Here is a 22,621-nt window from a genome sequence, read left to right on the forward strand (position 1 = left end):
CGATTATTTTGTCGATTAATCGATTAATCGGATAAAAAAATACATTATTTTAAATTGAAGAAAAATTGCAATAAAAAACGTACAATTTACACTTTCATCTCTTTGTAATGGCCTCTCTCTATTCACCTTCTTATTTTACTGACATAATAATAAAAGCTATATAGAAAATATCGTGAACCGAAATAAAACTAAAATCACGTGTCACTCAGGTAGGTGCAAATAAAAAACAAAATTATAAAGATACTTCCCCAATCGGACCGCAGCTGCCCAAAATACACTCTCCTCAAAGTGTAGGAATGCAAATAAACCAGGGATGTATGGGGCGCAGGAACGTATATAGGGAAAAATAAAATAAAAACAACACAATATAGTGTAGATTGTACTTCCAATAGTAGTGATAAAATAATGTATTGCACTCACAAGTGAAAGAGGCAAATCCAACCCATCAACATGGAATGTAAAGAGGCTTTTAATATTCTTCAGTGAAAATCTAAAAAACAAGCTTAAAATGGTGCAATATCTTAGGTAAAAAGAATATACCAAATAGAAATGCACTCACATATTTTCCATGCATAAAAATGCATATATAGGCATAGGTTAAAGTCCAATTGAGTCTTTTTCTACGCGTTTCGCCCTTGGGCTTCTTCAGGAAATCAATTGGTGCGGGTCTCTGTCTGTGTCAGCAAGATCAGCAATCCGTAAGTATTTCTGTTCGTTCTATCTGTTCTTTTATAATGATTTATATGTGTGTTTCCGGGTGTGTCATCGCGTATTTGACCTTTGTTCTCTGTTGTCATTACGTTTTTTCTCTGTTGTTCAGGTTGATTGTTCTCTCGTTGATTGATAAAGTTTGTCGACGAGATCATTGGGAAGAGCAAGAACCGCGTCATCGCATACGTATAGATGTTCCCGTATGTCACTCAAGAGACAAAAATAAGTGTTAATATATTCGGACAGTCTATATCGGACGATCGCGGCTTATGCCCACCAAGATAACGCCGTCAGCCGAAGAAAACATAGACGAGATTCAACGGAGTTGGATATAAAGAGGTTCAAAAACGGTTACGATGTCCCTACTACAAGAACAGAGTAAAAGGAGCGTGCGGAGACCCAAAACCAAAAGAAATGAAAATTCACAAGAAAATGGAAAGCGGAGACCCGGTCTGTGGATTCAGGAATAAATAATGTGATATTATTTGTATATTGTAAATTAAAACTTATTTAAAATCGTGTAGAATATGTATAAAAAACATGTGGAAAAAAAGGACCAGAGGGGTCCTACATACCTCCCAAGGTTCATGAAGTATGTGTGCTTATTAAATACATGTGTGGCTCAATGTCTTCAGAATGAGCTCAATAAATCACGGAAATAGAAGGGAAAATAATTAAATAATCAGTATGTGTGTACTTATATTAATTCTCCTTATGTTAGTTGGTATTAATAGATTCAAAAATCTTGTATGGATGAATCTGATATGTGTGTTAATCAAATAAATAAGTTAAAATAATAATGTGTATTGGATAATAAAGTGATGATTTATCAATAATTTATTATGTGTCCCGTGTTGTGTTATTTGTGTCTGAATGTGAATGTGTGATGAACGTGTGTGATGGAAGTGAACTTATCCTATCTGTGTCATAATCATGTGTGGATGTGTGTGATGGGTGTGGAGATCTCCTATCTGTATAGTGATATGTGTATACTTATCTTATATAAATTATCATAATTAATGTGTATTTAAACAACTTGAGGATAATGAAACCTCCTATTTATGTTAAACATGTGAATGAAATAATAATTATGAAGAAAAAATTAATTAATTATCAAAATTTAAACATAGTGTCATCCATAATAGTTCTAAATGTCTTATATGTGTTGAAATTGTCTCATGTGTTAAAAATGTTAAATCCAAGAGCATATGAGTATAAATTCATATGTTTAATGAAATGCCGCTAAAATAAAAAATAATAAAAATGACTAATCCGAAAAAATGATCATAAATATTTATATTTATAGATAATGATAATAATAAATAAATAAGGTCTGAATTCGTATATTAATAAAGTAAGATTAATAACTGATCCGAAGGGTATTTGAAACCGTTATGAATAAAATAGGTGGATATATAATATTATATTGTAGATTTAAAAATAGATAATAAATTGTACATAAAATTATTATCAATAAAATTTATATTGTAATAATAATAAATATAATATTTTTAAAAAATAAATAAGTGAACAATATTTTAATTCAAAATAATTAAGATAGTTAAAATATTTAAAATATTTAATCCATAAATGCTAGGATATCTAATTCCATGTTTAATCCACCTTTTTTATGGGTTTGAAACTTATAAATCCATTCGGTCTCTCTTTTAGCTAGTTGTTCTTTTATATTTCCCCCTCGCCAATGTGGGGTGACTATATCGATACCCATGATTTTAAAACTATCAAGAGAGAATTGTTTGCAATTAATTGCGTGCCTAGGAACACTGTGTTTAAGGTTTTTATTCTTGATACCTCCAATGTGTTCTAGTGCTCTTGTTTTCAACTTTCTCGATGTGCGTCCTATGTATTGTGCACCGCACTTACATTCCAACAAATAAATCACATTTGTCGTATTACAGTGAATAAATTGTTTCACTTTGAATTCCTTTCCTGTGTTTGTGCATTTAAAAATGGTGTTTTTCTTCTCTTGTAAATTGCATGTTTTGCACAATTTACACCTGCCGCATTTATGGAATCCTGGTGTTCTGACAATGAAGCCATTTTGAACGTTTTTCTTTTTTATTTCAGGTAGTGCACTAGGTGCTAATATGGATTTTAAATTATCAGTTTTTTTATATATAACATTGGGGTACTTTGGTATAATGTCTTTTAAAACATTGTCCTGTTTTAAAATGGGCCAGCATTTTTTAATTGCTTTTTTAATTTCGAAAGCCTTATCATTATACTTAGTGAAAAAGGCAAATTCAAAGTTTTTGTTTGGTTGTAATTGATTCTTTTTAAAAAAATCCTCTCTTTTTCTTCGTTTAATGGATGTGAAACTTTTTTCTAATAGATCATGCGGATAGTTTTTTTCTTCAAATTTGGTGATTAGTTTTTTACTTTGAGCTACAAATTCTTTTTCTTCTGTGCAATTTCTTCGGATCCTGGCTAATTGTCCTTTAGGAATATTCTGTAGCCAGTTTGGATGGTGACAACTATTAAAATGAATAAAACCATTCCTATCTGTTGGTTTAAAAAAGGTCTTAGTGTAGATATCCTCCCCATGTGTATACAAAGTGAGGTCCAAGAAATCAATCTTTTTTTCACTTATACAGGAGGTAAATTGAAGATTGTATTCATTCTGGTTAACATATCTAATGAAAGACTCTAAATGATCTCTAGATCCATCCCAAATGATTAGGACGTCATCTATGTAACGTCGCCAGAGGACCAGATTTGCGTGAAAAGGATTATTGGACCAAATGTATTTATCCTCCCAGTCTGCCACATAAAGATTGGCATAACTGGGCGCAAATCTGGTCCCCATGGCAGTCCCACACAATTGCAGAAAAAATACGCGATGACACACCCGGAAACACACATATAAATCATTATAAAAGAACAGATAGAACGAACAGAAATACTTACGGATTGCTGATCTTGCTGACACAGACAGAGACCCGCACCAATTGATTTCCTGAAGAAGCCCAAGGGCGAAACGCGTAGAAAAAGACTCAATTGGACTTTAACCTATGCCTATATATGCATTTTTATGCATGGAAAATATGTGAGTGCATTTCTATTTGGTATATTCTTTTTACCTAAGATATTGCACCATTTTAAGCTTGTTTTTTAGATTTTCACTGAAGAATATTAAAAGCCTCTTTACATTCCATGTTGATGGGTTGGATTTGCCTCTTTCACTTGTGAGTGCAATACATTATTTTATCACTACTATTGGAAGTACAATCTACACTATATTGTGTTGTTTTTATTTTATTTTTCCCTATATACGTTCCTGCGCCCCATACATCCCTGGTTTATTTATAATAATAAAAGCTACAAGAACCCAAACACGGTGTTTCTCAAACTAGGTTTTAATACAAAGGTATTAGTAAATATTAATTCATATGTTAACTATTTTTCATATTTAATAAAAACTGAGAAAAAAGCCTTGTTTAAATTTTTTATTTACCAAACTGCCCCCAGTTATGCACATCTGACCCCCAGCTTGCCACTCTGCCCCCATATATGCCTTATACCTCTTATATGCCAGATTCCACTGTGCCCCCTGATATGCCTTATACTCCTTATATGCCAGTGATATGCAACTGAGCCCCCTGATATATCTTTTACCCCCAGATTTGTTTTATGCCCCCCTGATATGCCTAATATCGATATGTCTTATACCCCCTATATGCCACTGAGCCCCCTGATATACCTTTTACCCCCAGATATGTTTATGCCCCCCTGATATGCCTAATATCCATATGCCTTATACCCCCTATATGCCCTAAAAATTCATAATACCCCCCATACACCACTATAACTCACCCATACACCACTCTGGCTCCTCCCCCTCCCATACACCACTCTGGCTCCTCCCCCTCCCATACACCACTCTGGCTCCTCACCCTCTCATACTCCACTCTGCCTCCTCCCCCTCCCATACACCACTCTGCCTCCTCCCCTCCCATACATCACTTTGCCTCCTCCCCCTCCCATATACCACTCTGCCTCCTCCCCTCCCATACATCACTTTGGCTCCTCCCCCTCCCATACTCTACTCTGCCTCCTCCCATACAGCACTCTGCCTCCTCCCCCTCCCATACATCACTTTGGCTCCTCCCCCTCCCATACATCACTTTGCCTCCTCCCCCTCCCATACTCCACTCTGCCTCCTGTGAACCTCCGTTTCTGACAAGACACCAGGGAGCCGGGTAGAGAGGCAGAGTGGCGTATGAGAGGGGGAGGAGCCAAGGTGGTGTATTGGAGGGTGGCTCCCATACACCCCTCTGACTCCTCCCCCCTCCCATACACCGCTCTGCCTCTCTACCCGGCTCCGTTACTGAAGGCACTTTCACTGCAGCTTCATAGAAGCCACAGTGTAAGTGAAGTGCAGTAACGGAGTCTGTCTGTGCGATGCTGACCCTCACCGGCTGTCAGAGAGGATGATTCTCTGTTAGCCGGTGGGGGTTTGCATCGCACAGACAGACTCCGTTACTCACCTTCACTTACACTGAGGCTTCTATGAAGCTGCAGGGAAAGTTCCTGTCAGTAACGGTGCCGGGTAGATAGGCAGAGTGACGTATGGGAGGGGGGAGGAGGCAGATGGGAGGGGGAGAGAGACGGAAGAGAGAGACGGAAGTGAGAGACCGGCCGACAGTGAGGGGAATCCAGGTCCCCTGCAGCGTAGCGGGGGATCTGGATTCCGGTGTTATAATCCGATCTCTGTTTGAGGTCGGATTATATAAGGAGAGGGGTTTTTCAGAGCATTTGCTCTGAAAAAAACCTCTTTTTGTAATCGATAAAAATCGATCCGATTAATCGATGATGAAATTCGTTGCCAACGATTTTCATAATCGATTATTATCGATTTTATCGATTAGTTGTTTCAGCCCTAAATGTAATATATAAATATATATACAAACATGCATGCATATTACTGACTGCTACTGACAAGACTCTAAGCACCTACCTGCAGAGTATCTCTGCTCCTATGACTGCAGGCTGTTGACTGAAGAATCCCACCACAGTAGCTCAGAGCCTTGCCTTTTTTGTTTACATGCTGAGAGACACTTCCATGCTTACTGATAGAAACATGTGACTAGCAGTTACTAGCTGAACCTGTCACATGATATGATTATACTCTAGAAATGCAATCTTTGTCTCTGCAAATACCAGTGCTGCAGGAAAGGGGCTCCATGTACCAAGCAGACCCCGACCTAAGTCTCCACATCATCCAGCACAAGTACTGTGTTCCTGCTATACCGTTAACTCATATATACAGAGAGAGTGAGTGAGAAAGATCACATAGAAGCAAGTAAGCAGCCAGTTGGGCCCCTTTGTCACCAAGGGCACTGAAGCAAATGCCATGTTTGCCTTATTTTTAATCCATTCCTTGTGCTAGAGAAAAATGTCAGGAGAATAATTCATGTTCATATAGTTCCCATATTGTCTAGCAGTTAGGATTCCTGGTTTTTCCACAGGCAGTCACAGTTCAATTCCACATACAGGAATGACAGCTTGCTTTCAATAAAGTACAGGAGGTAGGTTTATTTCAGATGAAGAGAAATCTAATCTAAAACTAGAGGGTCAAAGGCTTAGATGTAGTGTAAGAAAGTTTAATAATGATATCACATGGAAAGAATAATAAAACATGAAAAATGTTAAAATATTATATTTATATATACTACATCCAAGCCTTTATTTTCATTGTCATGTCAGTAACCTACAGATTTCGCAAGTTTATGTTAAGGAGTATTATTAATACATATATTCTTGACACAAACCTTACCTTATTGTTCCCATCTAATGTCTTCCATGCTGTTAAAAACAAATAATAAAATAAATACTGAACATTATTTTGTATTTGGGCCAAAATATCAACATGTCTTCTGACAAGAAACAAACTCACCTTGCCTTTAAAGCATTAAAGGGGTATATATAAGTATAATGAAAAGCAGTTGGTTAGGCTAGATCCTGCACTTTATAAACAAAAAATACTATATATATATATATATATATATATATATATGTATATATATTTATCTTATATCAGTCATGAACAGGTAAATACAGTGTCCTGGTACATGTCCCAGGAAATAGGAAGGGAGCGCAGTGCACGGGCCATTGTCCAGGCCTTCTAGAGGGCTTCCACAAAAGGGTAGAGCTTCCGCGTACAACCTTTCCCCTGATTGGTGTGCACGGTGGCTCCGCCCTTTTTTGGAAGCCAGAATATTGCAGATTTGAGAGCGCGAGTAAGAATTTGAGAGAGCAATGGCATATAAAGCCTGTGACGTGGTGGAAGAAGCCATGTTTAGAGTTTTATCGAATTTTCTTAACCAGTTGGCTAGTACAAAATGTATAGGTGACATGGTACCCCGTACAAAGTGACACCTTGGATTTTTTTCAATGACGGGTCCATTTTGTCACTGAAGGATTGTGGGAAACTTTTGCATTAAATGACACAGAAGCAGATTTAATGTTAAAGCTGCAAAATAGAAATTTGGGGAACATACAAACAACAATAATACCACCACTCACAAAGTAGAATTCAACGTGATAGTTCTCTCTAAAAACAGACCACTGTAAAACCTTCATCTTATTAGAATCGAGAAAACGTTTAATGTTTTTGAAAATGGTTTTAACATATCTGTATCAGATTACCTTTCTCTTTTGCTTAGAACACGATCCCTAGTTCTGTTCCTGAGTTAACTCTGTTCGAGGTGCAAATGCTTATATATAAAATGACGATGTGCGTCCCACCCTAGTGAGATCCGGGTCTGCAATCGACTTCCGCACTGGTGTCCGCCGCTTTGTGTCCGTGAGATTGTGATATCAGAGCTTATATTTTAGAGTTTCCTTCATTGCTGTGTGCTACCTTGTAAAGTAAAAGAACAGGGGCGATTAAAATGTTGAACATACGCACAACACAGATCAGTAACAGAGATGTACTAAATCCTCTATATTAAGCAGTGTTCTTCCCCGGGGGCATATGCACACGCCCTATTATATAAAGGAACATGCTATTTACAGACAAAGAGTAGTGTGCCAACGGCCAGCAGGGCACAAGAGGAGAGAGAACTTCTGTACAAACAAACACAGGAGAGGATTAATTCATTTTACGCACAACACACCTCTCTGCTTACAATGCTCCCACGCAGAGTTAAATATATATAGCAGTCGGAATGTTTTATTTTAGTAACATTACAATAAACTTTATTCCAAATATGATTGATCGTTTATGGTAGATTAACATATTCTCCAGGACTGTACAATGAAGGAATAAACACTAGACCTCTGAGTTGAATGTACAATCCTAGAAAAGTCCTTATTTTGCATTGATTCAAATCTGAGTAATTCACACCTATATCATGCCTATATTTAAGACCTGATCTCGAGTGACCAATGTCAGACTTACAACATATTTCCTTCTTATGATTATGGTTTTTGACTACTAGAAGTAATTGTGCCCCATTTTCCTTCCATTTAAATTCATCTCCCCACATTGTGTTATTATGGATGTATTCAGTTCTGCCATATTATGCAAAGCAGCACGCATTAGATAGGTGTATATTGTATATATATTATATATATATATAATATATTGTATAATATCCAATATATAATATATATATTGTATATTGTCATCAGACAGCATATCCTCTATACAGTCAATATTCGTAGTTAAACATTACATGCAAAGTCATTTCTATAAAGAATTGGATTTCACACCTTAGGTTCGGGTATAATATCCATTGATGTCATTTTTGTACTTACATAAAAATCTCAGTTAAACTTCAGGCTTATATATGTTGAAAAGGAATAGGAGAGACCCTTACAGTATATAGGGTACTACCTGGCCCCTTTTTTCGCTTTTTCAAAATGCAACCTTCGGGTGCCGCCAAACACGTAAAACAGATTGTCTCTTCTCCCGAAAATCAAAGGCAGATCCCGGGAGGTTAAGAGGTGCAAACATTCCTTTGATCCGATTGGTGGAGAGACGCTCAAACGTCTGCATCTCCCATTACATTGCTCTCAATGTTAGCCACATATTGTCCGTTTGTTCAGCGACATGCTGGGGAATTAAATGGAACGCTCCAGTTTTCAGGGAAATATTTCGGATCAAAGGGATGGATTTAAATAACGTAAGGCGGATACAGGAGTCACGTACCTGAAGAAGCATTTGAAGCGAAACGCGTTGCGCATGGTGATGACAACAGGAGGGGAGGAACCACGTATACAGAAGCGCAGTACACATGAACTAAACGCAGCACCTGAAGGTTGCGGTTTGAGAAAGCAAAAAAAAAGGGTCAAGTTAGTGCCCTATATACTGTAAGGGTCTCTCCTATTACTTTTTAACATATATAAGCCTGACGTTTGATATACTACACCATATGGTTTCCTTGTGTTCTTTTTATGTCTTTTAAGCATTCTGGATCCTCATGAATATGTACAATCTGTGAGGCAGTTGTTGGGGAAGTATATATAAACATTCTTTTCCCCACACTGTTCTTGTGCGCTCTCACATATTATTTCTTGGTATATTTATCTGTTTTCTGTGACTATCCCTAGTGATTCAGCAGCACTTAATCACGTTTATAAAGCACCTATACGCACTTATTTTTATAATTTAAACATCACCTATTCCGGAAACATAAGCCGGTGTAAATGTGCTTACTGCCTAAGCAATAAAGCATATATACAGTGACACAGATCTGAGTATGTGTCAGATATACACAAGAACCTACGTGGCTTTGTCCCCTGCAATAAATAAAAAGACCTGCTCTAAACACACAGCACAATTTTCTTACATACAGATCTTTTCCTCTGATCCCCGTCGCTTTAACCGAATGTGAAGGGCAATAGCTTTTTATTCTCCCTTATTAAAGGGACAGTCTGGTGTCCCATGCAGCCTCAGCAATGAGCAATCATATTAAAGTTCTTTGTAAGTACAAAGCATAACAGCTAAATGTTCTGAGGCCTGAGGGAGATATATATATATATATATATATATATATATATATACATACACATACACACAGTGGATATAAAAAGTCTACACACCTTGTTAAAATGCCAGGTTCTTGTGATTTTAAAGAATGAATGAGACAAAGATAAATCATGTCAGAACTTTTCCCACCTTTAATGTGACCGATAACGTGAAACAATTCAATTGCAAAACAGACATTCCCATCCGTGTGCAATGCAGGGTCAAACAACGAATAGTGATCATTACTTATGGGAACTCACAGATCGTGCAGTGAACTTCCAGTTGTGTTCCTGTGATTCATACATTTGACATATTAAGAGCATTTCTCAATTCTCATACAGCAATGATCGTCTTTCCAAAGACTGCCACCTAGTGTACCGATTACAGTAAGATAGAAATCCGTGATTAAGCATGCATTTTGTCTATTTATTATTATTATTATATTTTATTTATATAGCGCCAACAGTTTACCCAGCACTTAATACAGTACATATATTCAAGGGGTCTGACAAGAAGAGGATTGACAGAGTAAGACAAACCGATACATTAGGTGGAGAGGCTTGGCTCGCAAGCTTACAATCTAGAGGGAATGGGGTGACAAACATAAGGCACATTTTTTAAAATAAACAGTAAAAAATTATTCACACGTACAAACTAATTTCAAAATAATTTTTGTTTTTTAAAAAAGTAAGTTTCTTACTGGTTTTATTATATGCATGATTCACAGAACTGTATATTCCATAACAAGCACAAATCTGTACCATTAATTCATAGAGAAAAAAATCATATATAAACCAAGTGGCATGGGGGAGGTACTCTAGCGTTTATGGGAAAAGATTTGTAATTATTATGTTTTTATTTATACAGCGCCAACAATGTATGCAGGGCCATACATGAACTTGTATCAAAAGAACTGTAACCTCAAAAGAGCGGCACGGTGGGGCAAGGGGTGTCCGTACCGGCGCTGTTACAATTGTCAGGCGCATTGAGCGTTTCCTGGCTTTGTGAACCCCCCATAGCCGGCTAGTTCATGGAAGTCAGGTTCCGGCAGACCAGATGGGGTCTCCCTGTCACCCTGTGCCCCCCAATGAGCACAGTGTTACTTAGACATAAAAGGGGACTGGGCAGGCAGGTAAGGACTCTCCCCAGGAATCCAGCAGCGGACCCCTCCCAAACTCAAACATACCCCCATGAGTTCTCAGCCTTAGAGGGTTATCGTGACACCACCTCTTCTAAGAACCGTACAAACTGCCAATAATACAACTCCCCATACATCTATAGCACCATCTCGGCCCGTTCTCAATACCTTATGTTTCTTTGAACCATGTGAGCAGGGGCCCTCTCTGCCTAATGTATCAGGTCGCCTTAGCCTGTCAGTTCTGGTTTTATCAAACCCTTGAATGTATGGACTGTAAGAAGCGCTGCGGAAATTGTTGGGTCTATAAAAGATAATAATAATAATTATAATCAAAAATACCACTTAATGTGAGCAGTAGAACCTGGTCTCACACCCAGTCTTAGTCATATTCATGATCGAGAGGACCGTCCTTGAGAGCTAAAACAAAGTTTCTTTGCGCAGAGCTAACACTCAATTGCACTGTAATCACTCTGTGTGAATAACCATTGTGAGTCACTCGCTCCATGCCATTTTACGTAGGATAAAAATTACTGGCACTCTTTACATTACAGCAACGTCATTCCCTTAGTGTTCTCTGCTAGCCTTAATAATTCTGTGACTCATAAATACTGTATCTGCGTTCTATCACTTGATGGCCCTTACAGCTCTGCTGTCACGAGAAATAATATATACAATAGCTGATTTCATTATACACTACTGCTATTTCAATTAGGTGATGACTGATGGAACCGGGGCGATGGCATCCCCTCCACAAACATGTGGATGACAATCGCAAGTACGGTTAAGATTAGATTTCCATTGTGCTAAATCACCGACAAATGCATGTAACTGGAATGCTTACCTGAAACTAGCAATACAGGCGCAGAAATCTCTAGATTTAGTTACAAGAGATGAACTATACTGTACTTGTACCTTTTTATCTCTATGACATTGCCAAAAATATTATAGTTCAGATAACTATTATCTATATATTTGCTAAAAAAAAAATGGCTGCCGTTTCCATATCTCAATGATAGGGACGTTCTAGAGTGCTCAGTAAATGTGATAATCATCAAGTAGCTCTTATGTTCCCTAAAATGAACAAGGCAAGTGGGACCAGGCAAGTGGGTTAACCTAGGCTAGGGAACGATCCTGAACTATACATCCCTCCGTGCTGGTGAGTTGTGAGTTCACTGGGTTAAATGGATAGCAAAGGTACGTGGTTTAGCAAAATATGCTACAAATACCTTTAGATTTGTACCTGCTATCAGAACCTACTGATTTTTTATCCCTCTGTTAGAAGCAGATCTGTCATCTGAGGATGATGGATCCACTGTAAGCTCCACTTTCCAGGAGACAGGGCAATTTAAGAACAAACGCCTACTTCTTAACCCTCTGTCACTTTTAATTACATTTAGCCTGTGTCTAGCCAAGCTACATAACAGAGGTCAGCTAATTCAAGACTTGGAACCAGACAGCAAACAAAACAAATTAGAAGGAAGAACAGATTTCTGGCACGGTATCAGGAAGTAACAAGATGTTCTAACAAAGATGTGAGATACCTCGTTTTATAGGATACACCCCAAAGGGTCATCTGCTCCGGATATCAGTTCTATGGGGCAGATTGTAATGTATGATAACAGTGTATCCATCTGATGCATGTGACATGGGGAGGTTTATTCTCTGGCATGTTGCGCTATTTTTCCCCCCGGCCCTCATATATAAAGACAAAAGAATCTGATTCAGCGTTTGATTATGTGTGTACAGAATGACCGGTATTCTCAAATATTTTTGTATTCTTTCTTTGTTATTAAAAATGTCCTATCAGTAGATAGATCGTCTTACATCATTATGTCCACAAACCTTTTCACGTGGAGGGATGCAAACTATCCAGACATTGGCCATAGGATGCTTTTACACGAACAATGCAGTAAAATGTTACAGCAGGGCAGGAAGGCAACAATTTTGACATCTATGCCTTACGGGGAACTTTCACAGGCTGTCATTAACCTGAAAACATCCGTAACTTTTACAAAGGGTACTACGGATCTGCAGTCTTAAGTGGCTCTTGTACTGAAGGCACAATGAAGGCAGTGGTGCAGGATGCATGACATTCCTGAATCAAGTCACTATGGCCAGCTGTAGATGTATGAATATATATAGCCACGCCGGTCCTAAATAAGAGGAAGCCGTTCGTGAAAAGTAATAGCTTTTATTGGGCCAACAAAGAAAAAGATGTATAGTTACATAAGCTGTTTTTCCGTCCCACTGTACAGCACCCTGGAATGTGATGGCGCTATATAAATAATAATCTGAAGAGACCTATGGGGCCATAAAAGTCTCATCCTTTCATGTCTGACTACAGGCTTCAGTGAGAACACTATGCAGCCCCGGTGCAGAGAAACCCCTCCAACAAACAGTGCGTCCCAAACTGCAAATAATATCTCTCGCATCCGCCTATTCCTCACCCAAGAATCCACAAAAACTCTGGTTCATTCATTTATCATTTCTCACCTTGACTATTGCAACATACTTCTGATTGGTATTCCACTGTCTCGACTCTCTCCTCTGCAGTCTGTCCTAAACGCCGCTGCTAGGCTTATCTTCCTTGCACGTCGCTCCTCTTCTGCTTCCCCACTCTGTGAATCCCTCCACTGGCTCCCAATTACCTCTAGAATTATATTTAAAATCCTGGTACTAACATATAAGGCCCTCCATAATACTGCCCCCCCATAATACTGCTCCTCCATACATTTCTGCCCTCATAAGCATATTCTCCCCTACTCGAACCTTACGTTCTTCCTATGAGCTAAGGCTCTCCTCCTCACTCATCACCTCCTCCTTTTCCCGTCTACAAGATGTCACTCAGGCTGCCCCTTATCTCTGGAATCTACTTCCACCGAAACCTCAGCATTCACCCTCCCTCCCGACATTCAAGAAACATCTAAAAACCCACTTCTTCAGAGAAGCTGCACCATCTTAGCTGCTAGAACTTCCTTGTCATCGATACCCCCACCACAATACCTCTCACCCTTTCTCTATGCCTTATGTTTGTCACCCCATTCCCTCAAGATTGTAAGCTTGTGAGCCGAGTCTCTCCACCTAAAGTATCGGTTTGTTTTAGTCTGTCAATTCTCATCTTGTCATATCCCTTGAATATATGCATTGTATAAAGCTCTACGTAAATTGTTGGCGCTATACAAATAAAAGATAAATAAATAATATGAGGGCCCTCCTCACCTGTTGTCTCTGTTAGTCAATTTGTTATGTTACATACTACTTGTTATGTCCTGTCTACCCATTGTACAGCGCTACGGAATTTGATGGCGCCATATAAAAGAATAAATAATAATATGCTTTCCTATAATACACAATCTCACACATCATTGCAAAAAGCCTCAATGCTTTCCAGCTGGCGGCCAGCCGTTCTGCTTCCCTTGGTGTACTGATAAGAATACCTGGGAACTCTCTGGGTTTGCCCCAGAGTCTCAGGGGTTTTGCCCCAATCTCAGGGTGAAGGGGCAGATCAGGGTCACACAGCCTGGAGCTGACTGCTTCCTATTCTACATGGCTGTGACCACATATAAGACTCCCAATTGATGCTTTTGCTACCAGTATGTTATTTTTGATATCCCTGCTTGAATGAAGGCGACTCAGTGAAGGTTATCTTTAAATAATGACAAGTTTAGGTTTCCATCAGGACCGGTATTGGATCCATTGAGCCAGTCACTACACAGGATCTTATTTTATGGACTATTAAAGAAATAATATTTCATGAGTGTAGATTCTGCAGTCATGTGGATGGAACATCCAAGATCCTGGAAATCTGGGACGTTTTCACTGCTTATTTTTTTCCCACTTTATTTTCCTGACTTTTTATGGTGATGACCTCTACTCGCAGCTATCATGAAACCGTCTGTTCTTGTGGGTAACCGTTAACATACTGCTATCGAAAACGTGATCACATATAGCCAGCTTTGTATATTTATACCATTACACATAATCTCTGCTGTTTAGACACATCAAAAAACACGCTTACAAGCGCCTTGAAAAGAGGGGCATCAGGGGAGGAAAAAGGGACAACTTGGGTCGTTATGGCAGACTGGTGAAATTAAACAGGGATACCTGGGAGGTTAGAAATATACTGGCATTGCTGTATACGTTGCTTCCCACCACGCATAAACGTATATATTTAAATATATACAAATAAGCCGCCCATTATAATGCATAGAGAAGTAGGACCTGCGTGAATTAGGTTTGTAAATGTACTAAATGTACCTTGTTCTTAAAAATATATATATTATTTTTTGGTAAAAACAAACAAAATTGGGTTAAATGTTAAAAAAAAAAAAAAGATTCTTGTGCAAAAAGTAAAGCGTGGTCTTTTCACCACCTGAATTGATCGAGGGATCCAGTGCCAGTCAGCAGCAAAATGATTTCGGTTGCTATGGAGATGAGTCACCATTTTGCCCCACAATCACGATTAGCCTTCACCCCCTCCCAACGATTTGACTTTGGGGCCCTTAATCTTTTGACTTGCATACTCTCCCGCCAAAAATCCTGTCAAATAAACATACAATGTACTGGGAAGGAAAACGCATTCAAAGGATATTTAGTTACGTAAATATCAGGGAAATGGCGCCTATTTTACCTCACAGTAGCCTTAGCAAACACCATTTCCCGTCAGTTAATCGCAGGGATGACGCCATCACATGTAATAAGATAAATCCTTATGTGATTTTTAATTTAAGCAGACATTGACATTTTAATATACCCTGAGGTGAAAATACCTCAGGCCCAAAATTTACCGGATTCCAAGTCTTTACAGCAATCCTGTTATGTTGATATTTTTACCACCCAGGTATTAGCCCCATATCACCAGTAACATTATTATTTGCTATACTTACATTCGACTGTCTCACTAAGAATATTAAATGTTAGGTTATCATTATGGTAATTATGCCCTTTCACTGCCCTGTTATTACCACTAACAACCGGTTTCGCCTTCACACGTTGACATTAAGGGCATTTGCCATTATCAAAGATGGCGGTTACCTGTTCGCGCGAAATAGGTTATAAATTCTGAATAGGCGGAGTTCATGGCTGCTCAATTGTTAACACAAGACCCGCCTTCAGTCCATTCGCGAATTAGAGCTGCAGTGATTACAAACACGGTTCTTCGTGACGTACGCTCCACAATGGAGCGGTGAGCTGGTGCCCAGCGATTGGCTGTTGAAGGAACGTGGGCCTAGCGCCTTACAAACGCTCAGCCAATGGTTACGAGAGCATGTGGTGACGCGTCCTTTCAGCGCTCCGCTCCTCTCACGCGCTTTTCCTAAACTGAACGCAAGACGGACGGGTTCATTTGCGAAGTGTGCAGGAGGAGAAGATGCCTGGTGATTGGCTGGAAGCTGCGGAGGAACTGGCCGACCAGGTAACCGCTAAACACGGTGGCCGCATCCCTGCATACTAGGGCTCAGTACATACACATACGCCTGCATAGTAAGATGCTGCTGGCAGGGGAAATGGTATAGCCCATAGTTTAAGTTTATCCCCTCCATGAGATATTGGTTTCTCCCCAACTTAGTAGTTGTAAAAGAGAGAAGGAATAAACCAATTTAGGAATGTAGGGAATCGCTTTGGCCTAATTGGTGATGCTAATAAATTGTTTGTGAAAAAATGTGAAATAGTATTTAAACCAGTGCCACTTATTGCCACGTTGACACTTATTTAATGGTTGGCAGTCACCGTTATCCGCTTATAAGCCTCGCATATGGGCCTCGTTTGCTCATAGATAAGCAATAATATATACAACCTCACATTGCAAGTGTTCTATCTCTATAGTGTCACTGACCTCTGTGGTATAGTATATGTTCCATATTTCCCTATATGCTGTGATCTCCAAGAGTGGGGCCCTGCTCCCTATGTCACATGTCATAATTCTCTGGCACTACGTCAGATTCATCCACAGACGGGTTATGGTGGCTACAAATTCTTTATAGAAACAAGTTCAATGCTTAACCACTAATATAAAGCACCCAAGTACTAAGACATGTCGCTGTCATTAGATCACTCCGCTCCTTAGTGGGACTGACCCTTTAAATTATTTAAACCTGCCATGAACTCTCTGTTCTCCCTGTTGGGACTGATAAGGGGTTTTGCCTTCACGCCTTGATATTACAGGCAACTGCATGCCATATTTAGTCTTTAACCTTTATAATATGTTGCCGTCATTGGTTCGCTAGGGCACTGACCCTTTATTTATAAACATTGCTTCCCTTGTGTCACGCTTGGGGTTGCTTATGTAGAGTCTTGTTGTTAAAAGTGATAATGCCAAAGCAATCTATGGAATGGTCCAGTCAAGCTGGGGCAGTTAGTTGCTATGGAGATAAGGTGACTTCTAAAGCATTTTATTGCACTAGACTAGCCCTCTATAAACCTTTAAAAAGGGCACCTTTAATCGGATTACAAAGTTACTACGTTTATCCCAAAACTGTTATATGCAAAGTAAGTGTGGTGGGATTGCAAAAATTTGGAGAAAAGGATAACGTATGTTACACCTATAGCAAAAGTTTGGATGCTCTCGTATGAACAAAGAGCTTTCCCTTCTATATCACTGGCAGAAATTTTGTGTGTGTGTGTATGTATGTATGTATATATATATATATATATATATATATATATATATATATATATATATATATTGTATGTACATATATATATATATATTGTATGTACATGTACACTGCCCATTCAAAAGTTTGGGGGCACTTCTACGTTTGTCTTTCAAAGAAAAGCACATGTAGTCCATTAAAATACCAAGAAATTGATCAGAAATCCAGACGGGGTTAATGTTGTAAATGACTATTGTAGCTGGAAACCGATGAAATATCTTCATAGGCATACAGAGGCCCTTTATCACTCCCATCACTCCTGTGCTTCAGTGGCCCTTTATCACTCCCATCACTCCTGTGCTTCAGTGGCACGTTGTGTTCGCTGAGCCAAGCTTAAGTTTAACAGCTAATTGATCGTTAGAAACCCTTTTGCGTTTTTTTTTTGTTTTTTTGCTGAGTGACTCCAAACTTTTAAATAGTAGTGTGTGTATATTTAATTTATATAATGTATATATTTATATATACATTTAGGATTCAAGAGTCTCTGCTGTTAAAATGTGCATGTACTAAAACTCCAATGTGAACTCCAATGTTTCTTTGACAATTTATTGAGAATTGCTTAAAATGTAAGATGTAATGTAAGATGCAATCAAGAGTTGGGCGATTTTACGCTCGCTGATTAAGAATTACATACAACTTGTGGATTTGTCACCATAGCGACCAAAGGAATCATCTGATCTGCACGAACATTCTATTGATTGCACAGTTGGAACTTTGCACCTGAACCATAGTTACCCTTAAACCCCTTTGCTTTTGTTGTCCTTTAAATCTATGTGACAATATATATAGACAATATAACGTTCTGATTATTGAATCATGTGATTTGGCATTTCTGTGTTTTAATGTTTTCATTTGTCTCCCTTTTTTTTTTTTTTTTTTTTTTTTTGCTTTCTCTATGACCGATCTCTTTGCAGTTCTTGCGTGTTACTAAACGCTTTCTCCCGCACATCGCTCACCTGTGTCTGATCAGCACGTTCCTGGAGGATGGACTTCGAATGTGGTTGCAATGGACTGAGCAGAGGGACTACATCAATATGTCCTGGGGTTGCGGCATGTTCTTGGCAACGGTGTTTGTCCTCATTAACATGTTTGGCCAGCTAGGTGGGTTCAGTGTATGACTTTCCCCTGGTTCTGAGTAATATCTGTATTTACACAGCTCCTTTCTGTTACATTATACACAGTGCGGGGCTCCTCTGGGTTGGATCCCAGTAATATCTATGTATACAGCTCCTTTCTGTTACGTTATACAAAGTGCGGCCCCCTCTAGGGTGGGTCCCAGTAATATCTATTTACACGGCTCCTTTCTGTTACATTATATACAGTGCGGCCCCCTCTGGGGTGGATCCCAGTTATATCTGTATTTATACAGCTCCTTTCTGTTACATTATACACAGTGCGGCCCCTCTGGGGTGGATCTCAGTAATATCTGTATTTATACAGCTCCTTTCTGTTACATTATACACAGTGCGGGGCCCCTCTGGGTTGGATCCCAGTAATATGTGTATTTATAGCTCCTTTCTGTTACATTATACACAGTGCGGGGCCCCTCTGGGGTGGATCCCAGTAATATCTGTATTTATACAGCTCCTTTCTGTTACATTATACAGAGTAGCCACATCTGGGTTGAGATCCCAAGTAGCAGATATATGTATTTACACAGCTTCTTTTTATTACAGTTATACACAGTGCAGCCACCTCTGGGGTGTGAACCTGAATGTTATCTGTGTCTCTCCTCAGCTGGCTGTATTCTGGTCCTGACTAGAAAATTTGTCCCGTACGCTTGTTTTGGACTCTTTGGGATCATCTTTATTCAGGTGAGGATGTCTGTGTGCGCGATGGTATCTTCAATCACATTCGGATAGGATTGTTGGTGATTCTGATGAGAATACAGAATAATGGCGGGTGGATTCAGTTACAGAAAAGAGCTGCGGTTGGCTAGGCTTCATTCGGGGGCAGAGCTGCGGTTGGCTAGGCTTCATTCGGGGGCAGAGCTGCGGTTGGCTAGGCTTCATTCGGGGGCAGAGCTGCGGTTGGCTAGGCTTCATTCGGGGGCAGAGCTGTGGTTGGCTAGGCTTCATTCGGGGGCAGAGCTGTGGTTGGCTAGGCTTCTTCCGGGGGCAGAGCTGTGGTTGGCTAGGCTTCTTCCGGGGGCAGAGCTGCGATTCAATGGGCTAGTTCAGAATACGTATGGTAGCCGTTGAATTTCTCTGTGACTGAATGTCTCATATGTTTGTGCTTTTCAGACCATTGTATACAACATCCTATGGGAAGTGAAGTTTTTGATGAGGTCAGTATTGGTATACTGTGTAATTTACGTTCTGTTGTGCCTCTTGGGACTTTGCTTATAGCTGATCTTCTCTGTTGGTCATCTTATGGCCATGCATTGCGTGTCCCCAGGTCATCACTTGTGGCACGTTTGTTCCCCACCTCATTTATCCTGCACATCTCCCAGCTTTCCTTGGTCTACCTCATATGTTCCATCCTAAACATTTCCACTTCCTCAGTCCATCGGATTCTTATTTTGCTCATTCTTTTTTTTTTTTATCTAGGAATCTTGCTCTGGGTGGTGGCCTCCTGCTGCTTCTGGCAGAGTCTCGCTCTGAAGGGAAGTCCATGTTTGCAGGCGTCCCCACCGTTGGGGACAATTCCCCACGTCAGTACATGCAGCTCGGAGGGCGCGTGCTCCTCGTCCTTATGTTCATGACCCTTCTAAGATTCAACATGAGTGCTTTTGCTGTAAGTAACACACTACACAAGTATTCTTGTTGTTGAACATATTCTTGTCCCGCACGTTTATTTTTCTTTTTTCTTTCTTGTAGATTTTCCAGGACTTTTTTGGCTTGGCCCTTATTCTGCTGGTAGCCGTGGGGTTCAAAACTAAGCTAGCTGCGCTCACGTTGGTCCTGTGGCTCATGATTATAAATGTGCTTCAGAATTCTTTCTGGAATGTGCCCAGTTACCGTCCGCTTCACGATTTCCTGAAATATGATTTCTTCCAAACCATGTCTGTTGTGGGAGGGCTGCTGCTGGTCGTAGCACTGGGGCCTGGTGGAGTCTCCATGGATGAACACAAGAAGAAATGGTGATCTGCAAACTCCCCTTTCTAAGTAGGACATATTTTACATACCCACGCCGAGAACTGCCAACTTTCAGAGTTCCTTACAACAGCACTTGCCGGTCCGGCATTGGAACCTTCTGCCGAAGTAACACATCAGGGGGCGCTCAGCACATATGTCTTCGCGAGACACTAAGATGCCATATTGTACGGTCAATGACCCCTTTACTCAATGCCGATGGCATCTCACTTTGTTATAAAACAATTGGGTGACATTTCTCTTTTGCAAAAGATAATCCAGTGTTACAATAAGAATTATTTTCAGATATCTTGCTTGCCCATTTGTAATTCTCTGTATTCCATAACACTATCCCGCTCAAGTACCCTATACCTTTGTCACAACCTACATATGGCTGTTAGGGTGCTAACGTTCTTCTTCTGTGAATCTCCATGAGACGGAGCTACCGGTTTATGAAATGAGCGCTAAGCAGGTCAAGCGGCTGATCGCAGATTGTAGTGCCGAGTATATTTAAAAGTATTTTTAAAGAAGAAAAAAAGTGAATTACAATTATACCTGTTGAATATTTTTTTTTTTACCATGACTATGAAAGTATATTGCTTAAATAATCATATCTTAACAAATACTGTGTAATAAAACATTGCCCAGAAATTTATTTTGTGCTAAATTATGTACAATACACGGCGGCTACAACCAGAAAATAAAAGTAGTGTAGACAAGGAAGTAAGTGGTGTCCAAAATTTTAACTTGGAAGTTTGTTACCCAATTTACTCAGTTGTACTACTATTGAGCTACTCAACATCCATGTGTGCAAGATACCTAAATATTATCTTAATATATGTTTTCTTTATGTAATTAGGAGATGGGTGAGCCGTGTTCTTAAACGCGATATGGGCTGAGGTCACCATAAAGCCCAGGCGTCCATACAGATGTTCTTGAAGACCAAACTCAAACAGGATCTGAGCTGGCATTGATACATTACATGCTACTACACTCTTGAGCCAGGCCAAGCAAGCTGGGCTCAAGCCAAAGCCAATGGTGTCTATTCACTAAAAGAAGAGTTGGAAGGGGAGTTGTGGTTTCAACTACCTCACTTCTCTTTTCCTTACAAAGGGCCACAACTGGCTGGCTCCTCCAGCAAGAAAGGCTGAGCAGACCTGGTTTAATTATGCATTTTACAAGGCCAGCCAAGATCTTCCTGTAGAAACACTTTATAATGTATAGTGTGACGTCAAGAAGCTAAAACACAACTCTCTTTAGTGAATAGACTACATTACAGGGGGTGATGGTAGGCCTGGAGTAGCTCATTTGAAGCATGAATGCAGAGAAGAGCAGACCTTGGAAGGTCATGTTTGCTAGCAAAGGACAACCAGGCCATCTAAAAGGCGAAGCATCGGCAGGTGAAATGTCCCAAGTGTGATGGTAAAAGGGAGACCAACGTGATGTCATAGCTATGCCTCACTAACATGAACCAAAACAAATGAACATACAAATGTGTACAGTATATATTCAATTTTACTTTTTTTAAGTCCTAAAAAGTCAGAGTGATGAAAGTTAGACCATAGGTTGGAATGTGTTATGCCAATTGTTTTCAAACTTACTAATATATTAAAAATAGGGGGTTTTATGGTTTTTTTTTTTTTAAGTTCTAGGTTATCTTCTGTTAAAAAAAAAAAAAAAAAAAACATTTGGAGTTTAGTCAGAAGAACCGGACTAGAGATCTGGGGTTATCGTAATGCCTTGTGGTGAAAAATTACATTAAAAAAAAGAATTACATTAAATCGACTAAAATGCCGAGTTTCTTTGAACCTAAATCGCGGAAGAAAACTCGTTTTGCACAAATCACCTTGAGCTGCAAAAGAAAATAAGCTGCAGGTGGTATCTTACCCCAGCTCGCCTGTCTCATATCATCCCTGGCCATTCCCACCTTTGCTGGAGGGGTTGCGGTTTAGTGGGGTCTATGACCCATATGTGGTGGAGCTGCCCGATATTACAGCCCCTGTGGAAACAAATATTTTCCCTTTTCCCGTCATTATGTCACATTAATTTA

General features: G+C 39.6%; 1 protein-coding gene and 1 long non-coding RNA gene across 5 annotated transcripts; one reads left to right on the forward strand and one right to left on the reverse strand.

Annotated features, from left to right (window-relative positions):
- Positions 1-7,396: 7,396 nt before the first annotated feature.
- LOC128491974 (uncharacterized) lies at positions 7,397-15,857 on the reverse strand. Of its 3 annotated transcripts, none has more exons than XR_008354051.1 (4): positions 15,731-15,857; positions 9,857-9,996; positions 8,888-8,990; positions 7,397-7,594 (listed from the first exon to the last, which is right to left on the reverse strand). It is a non-coding gene; the product is annotated as an uncharacterized LOC128491974 (long non-coding RNA). The 3 variants fall into 3 exon arrangements; XR_008354052.1 differs by having other exon boundaries at positions 9,967-10,075; XR_008354053.1 differs by having other exon boundaries at positions 9,857-10,075.
- A 262-nt stretch (positions 15,858-16,119) lies between these two features.
- Positions 16,120-21,290, forward strand: LOC128490833 (surfeit locus protein 4-like). Of its 2 annotated transcripts, XM_053462924.1 has the most exons (6): positions 16,120-16,257; positions 18,412-18,598; positions 19,235-19,311; positions 19,741-19,784; positions 20,047-20,233; positions 20,317-21,290. In XM_053462924.1, the coding sequence occupies exons 1-6, from the start codon at positions 16,213-16,215 to the stop codon at positions 20,581-20,583; spliced, it is 807 nt and encodes a 268-aa protein (XP_053318899.1). In that variant the 5' UTR covers positions 16,120-16,212; the 3' UTR covers positions 20,584-21,290. The 2 variants fall into 2 exon arrangements, with proteins under 2 accessions (XP_053318899.1, XP_053318900.1); XM_053462925.1 differs by lacking the exon at positions 16,120-16,257 and having other exon boundaries at positions 18,464-18,598; positions 19,174-19,311.
- Positions 21,291-22,621: the final 1,331 nt, after the last annotated feature.

The sequence above is a fragment of the Spea bombifrons genome, chromosome 4 (assembly GCF_027358695.1).
Source record: "Spea bombifrons isolate aSpeBom1 chromosome 4, aSpeBom1.2.pri, whole genome shotgun sequence".
NCBI lineage: Eukaryota > Metazoa > Chordata > Amphibia > Anura > Pelobatidae > Spea > Spea bombifrons.

Excerpts from the sequence above, each read along its gene's own strand:
- LOC128490833 (XM_053462924.1), top strand. The coding sequence starts at position 16,213 with ATGCCTGGTGATTGGCTGGAAGCTGCGGAGGAACTGGCCGACCAG. Across the intron at positions 16,258-18,411 it reads CGGAGGAACTGGCCGACCAG|TTCTTGCGTGTTACTAAACG; the intron begins GTAACCGCTAAA and ends ATCTCTTTGCAG. Across the intron at positions 19,785-20,046 it reads GAAGTGAAGTTTTTGATGAG|GAATCTTGCTCTGGGTGGTG; the intron begins GTCAGTATTGGT and ends TTTTTTATCTAG.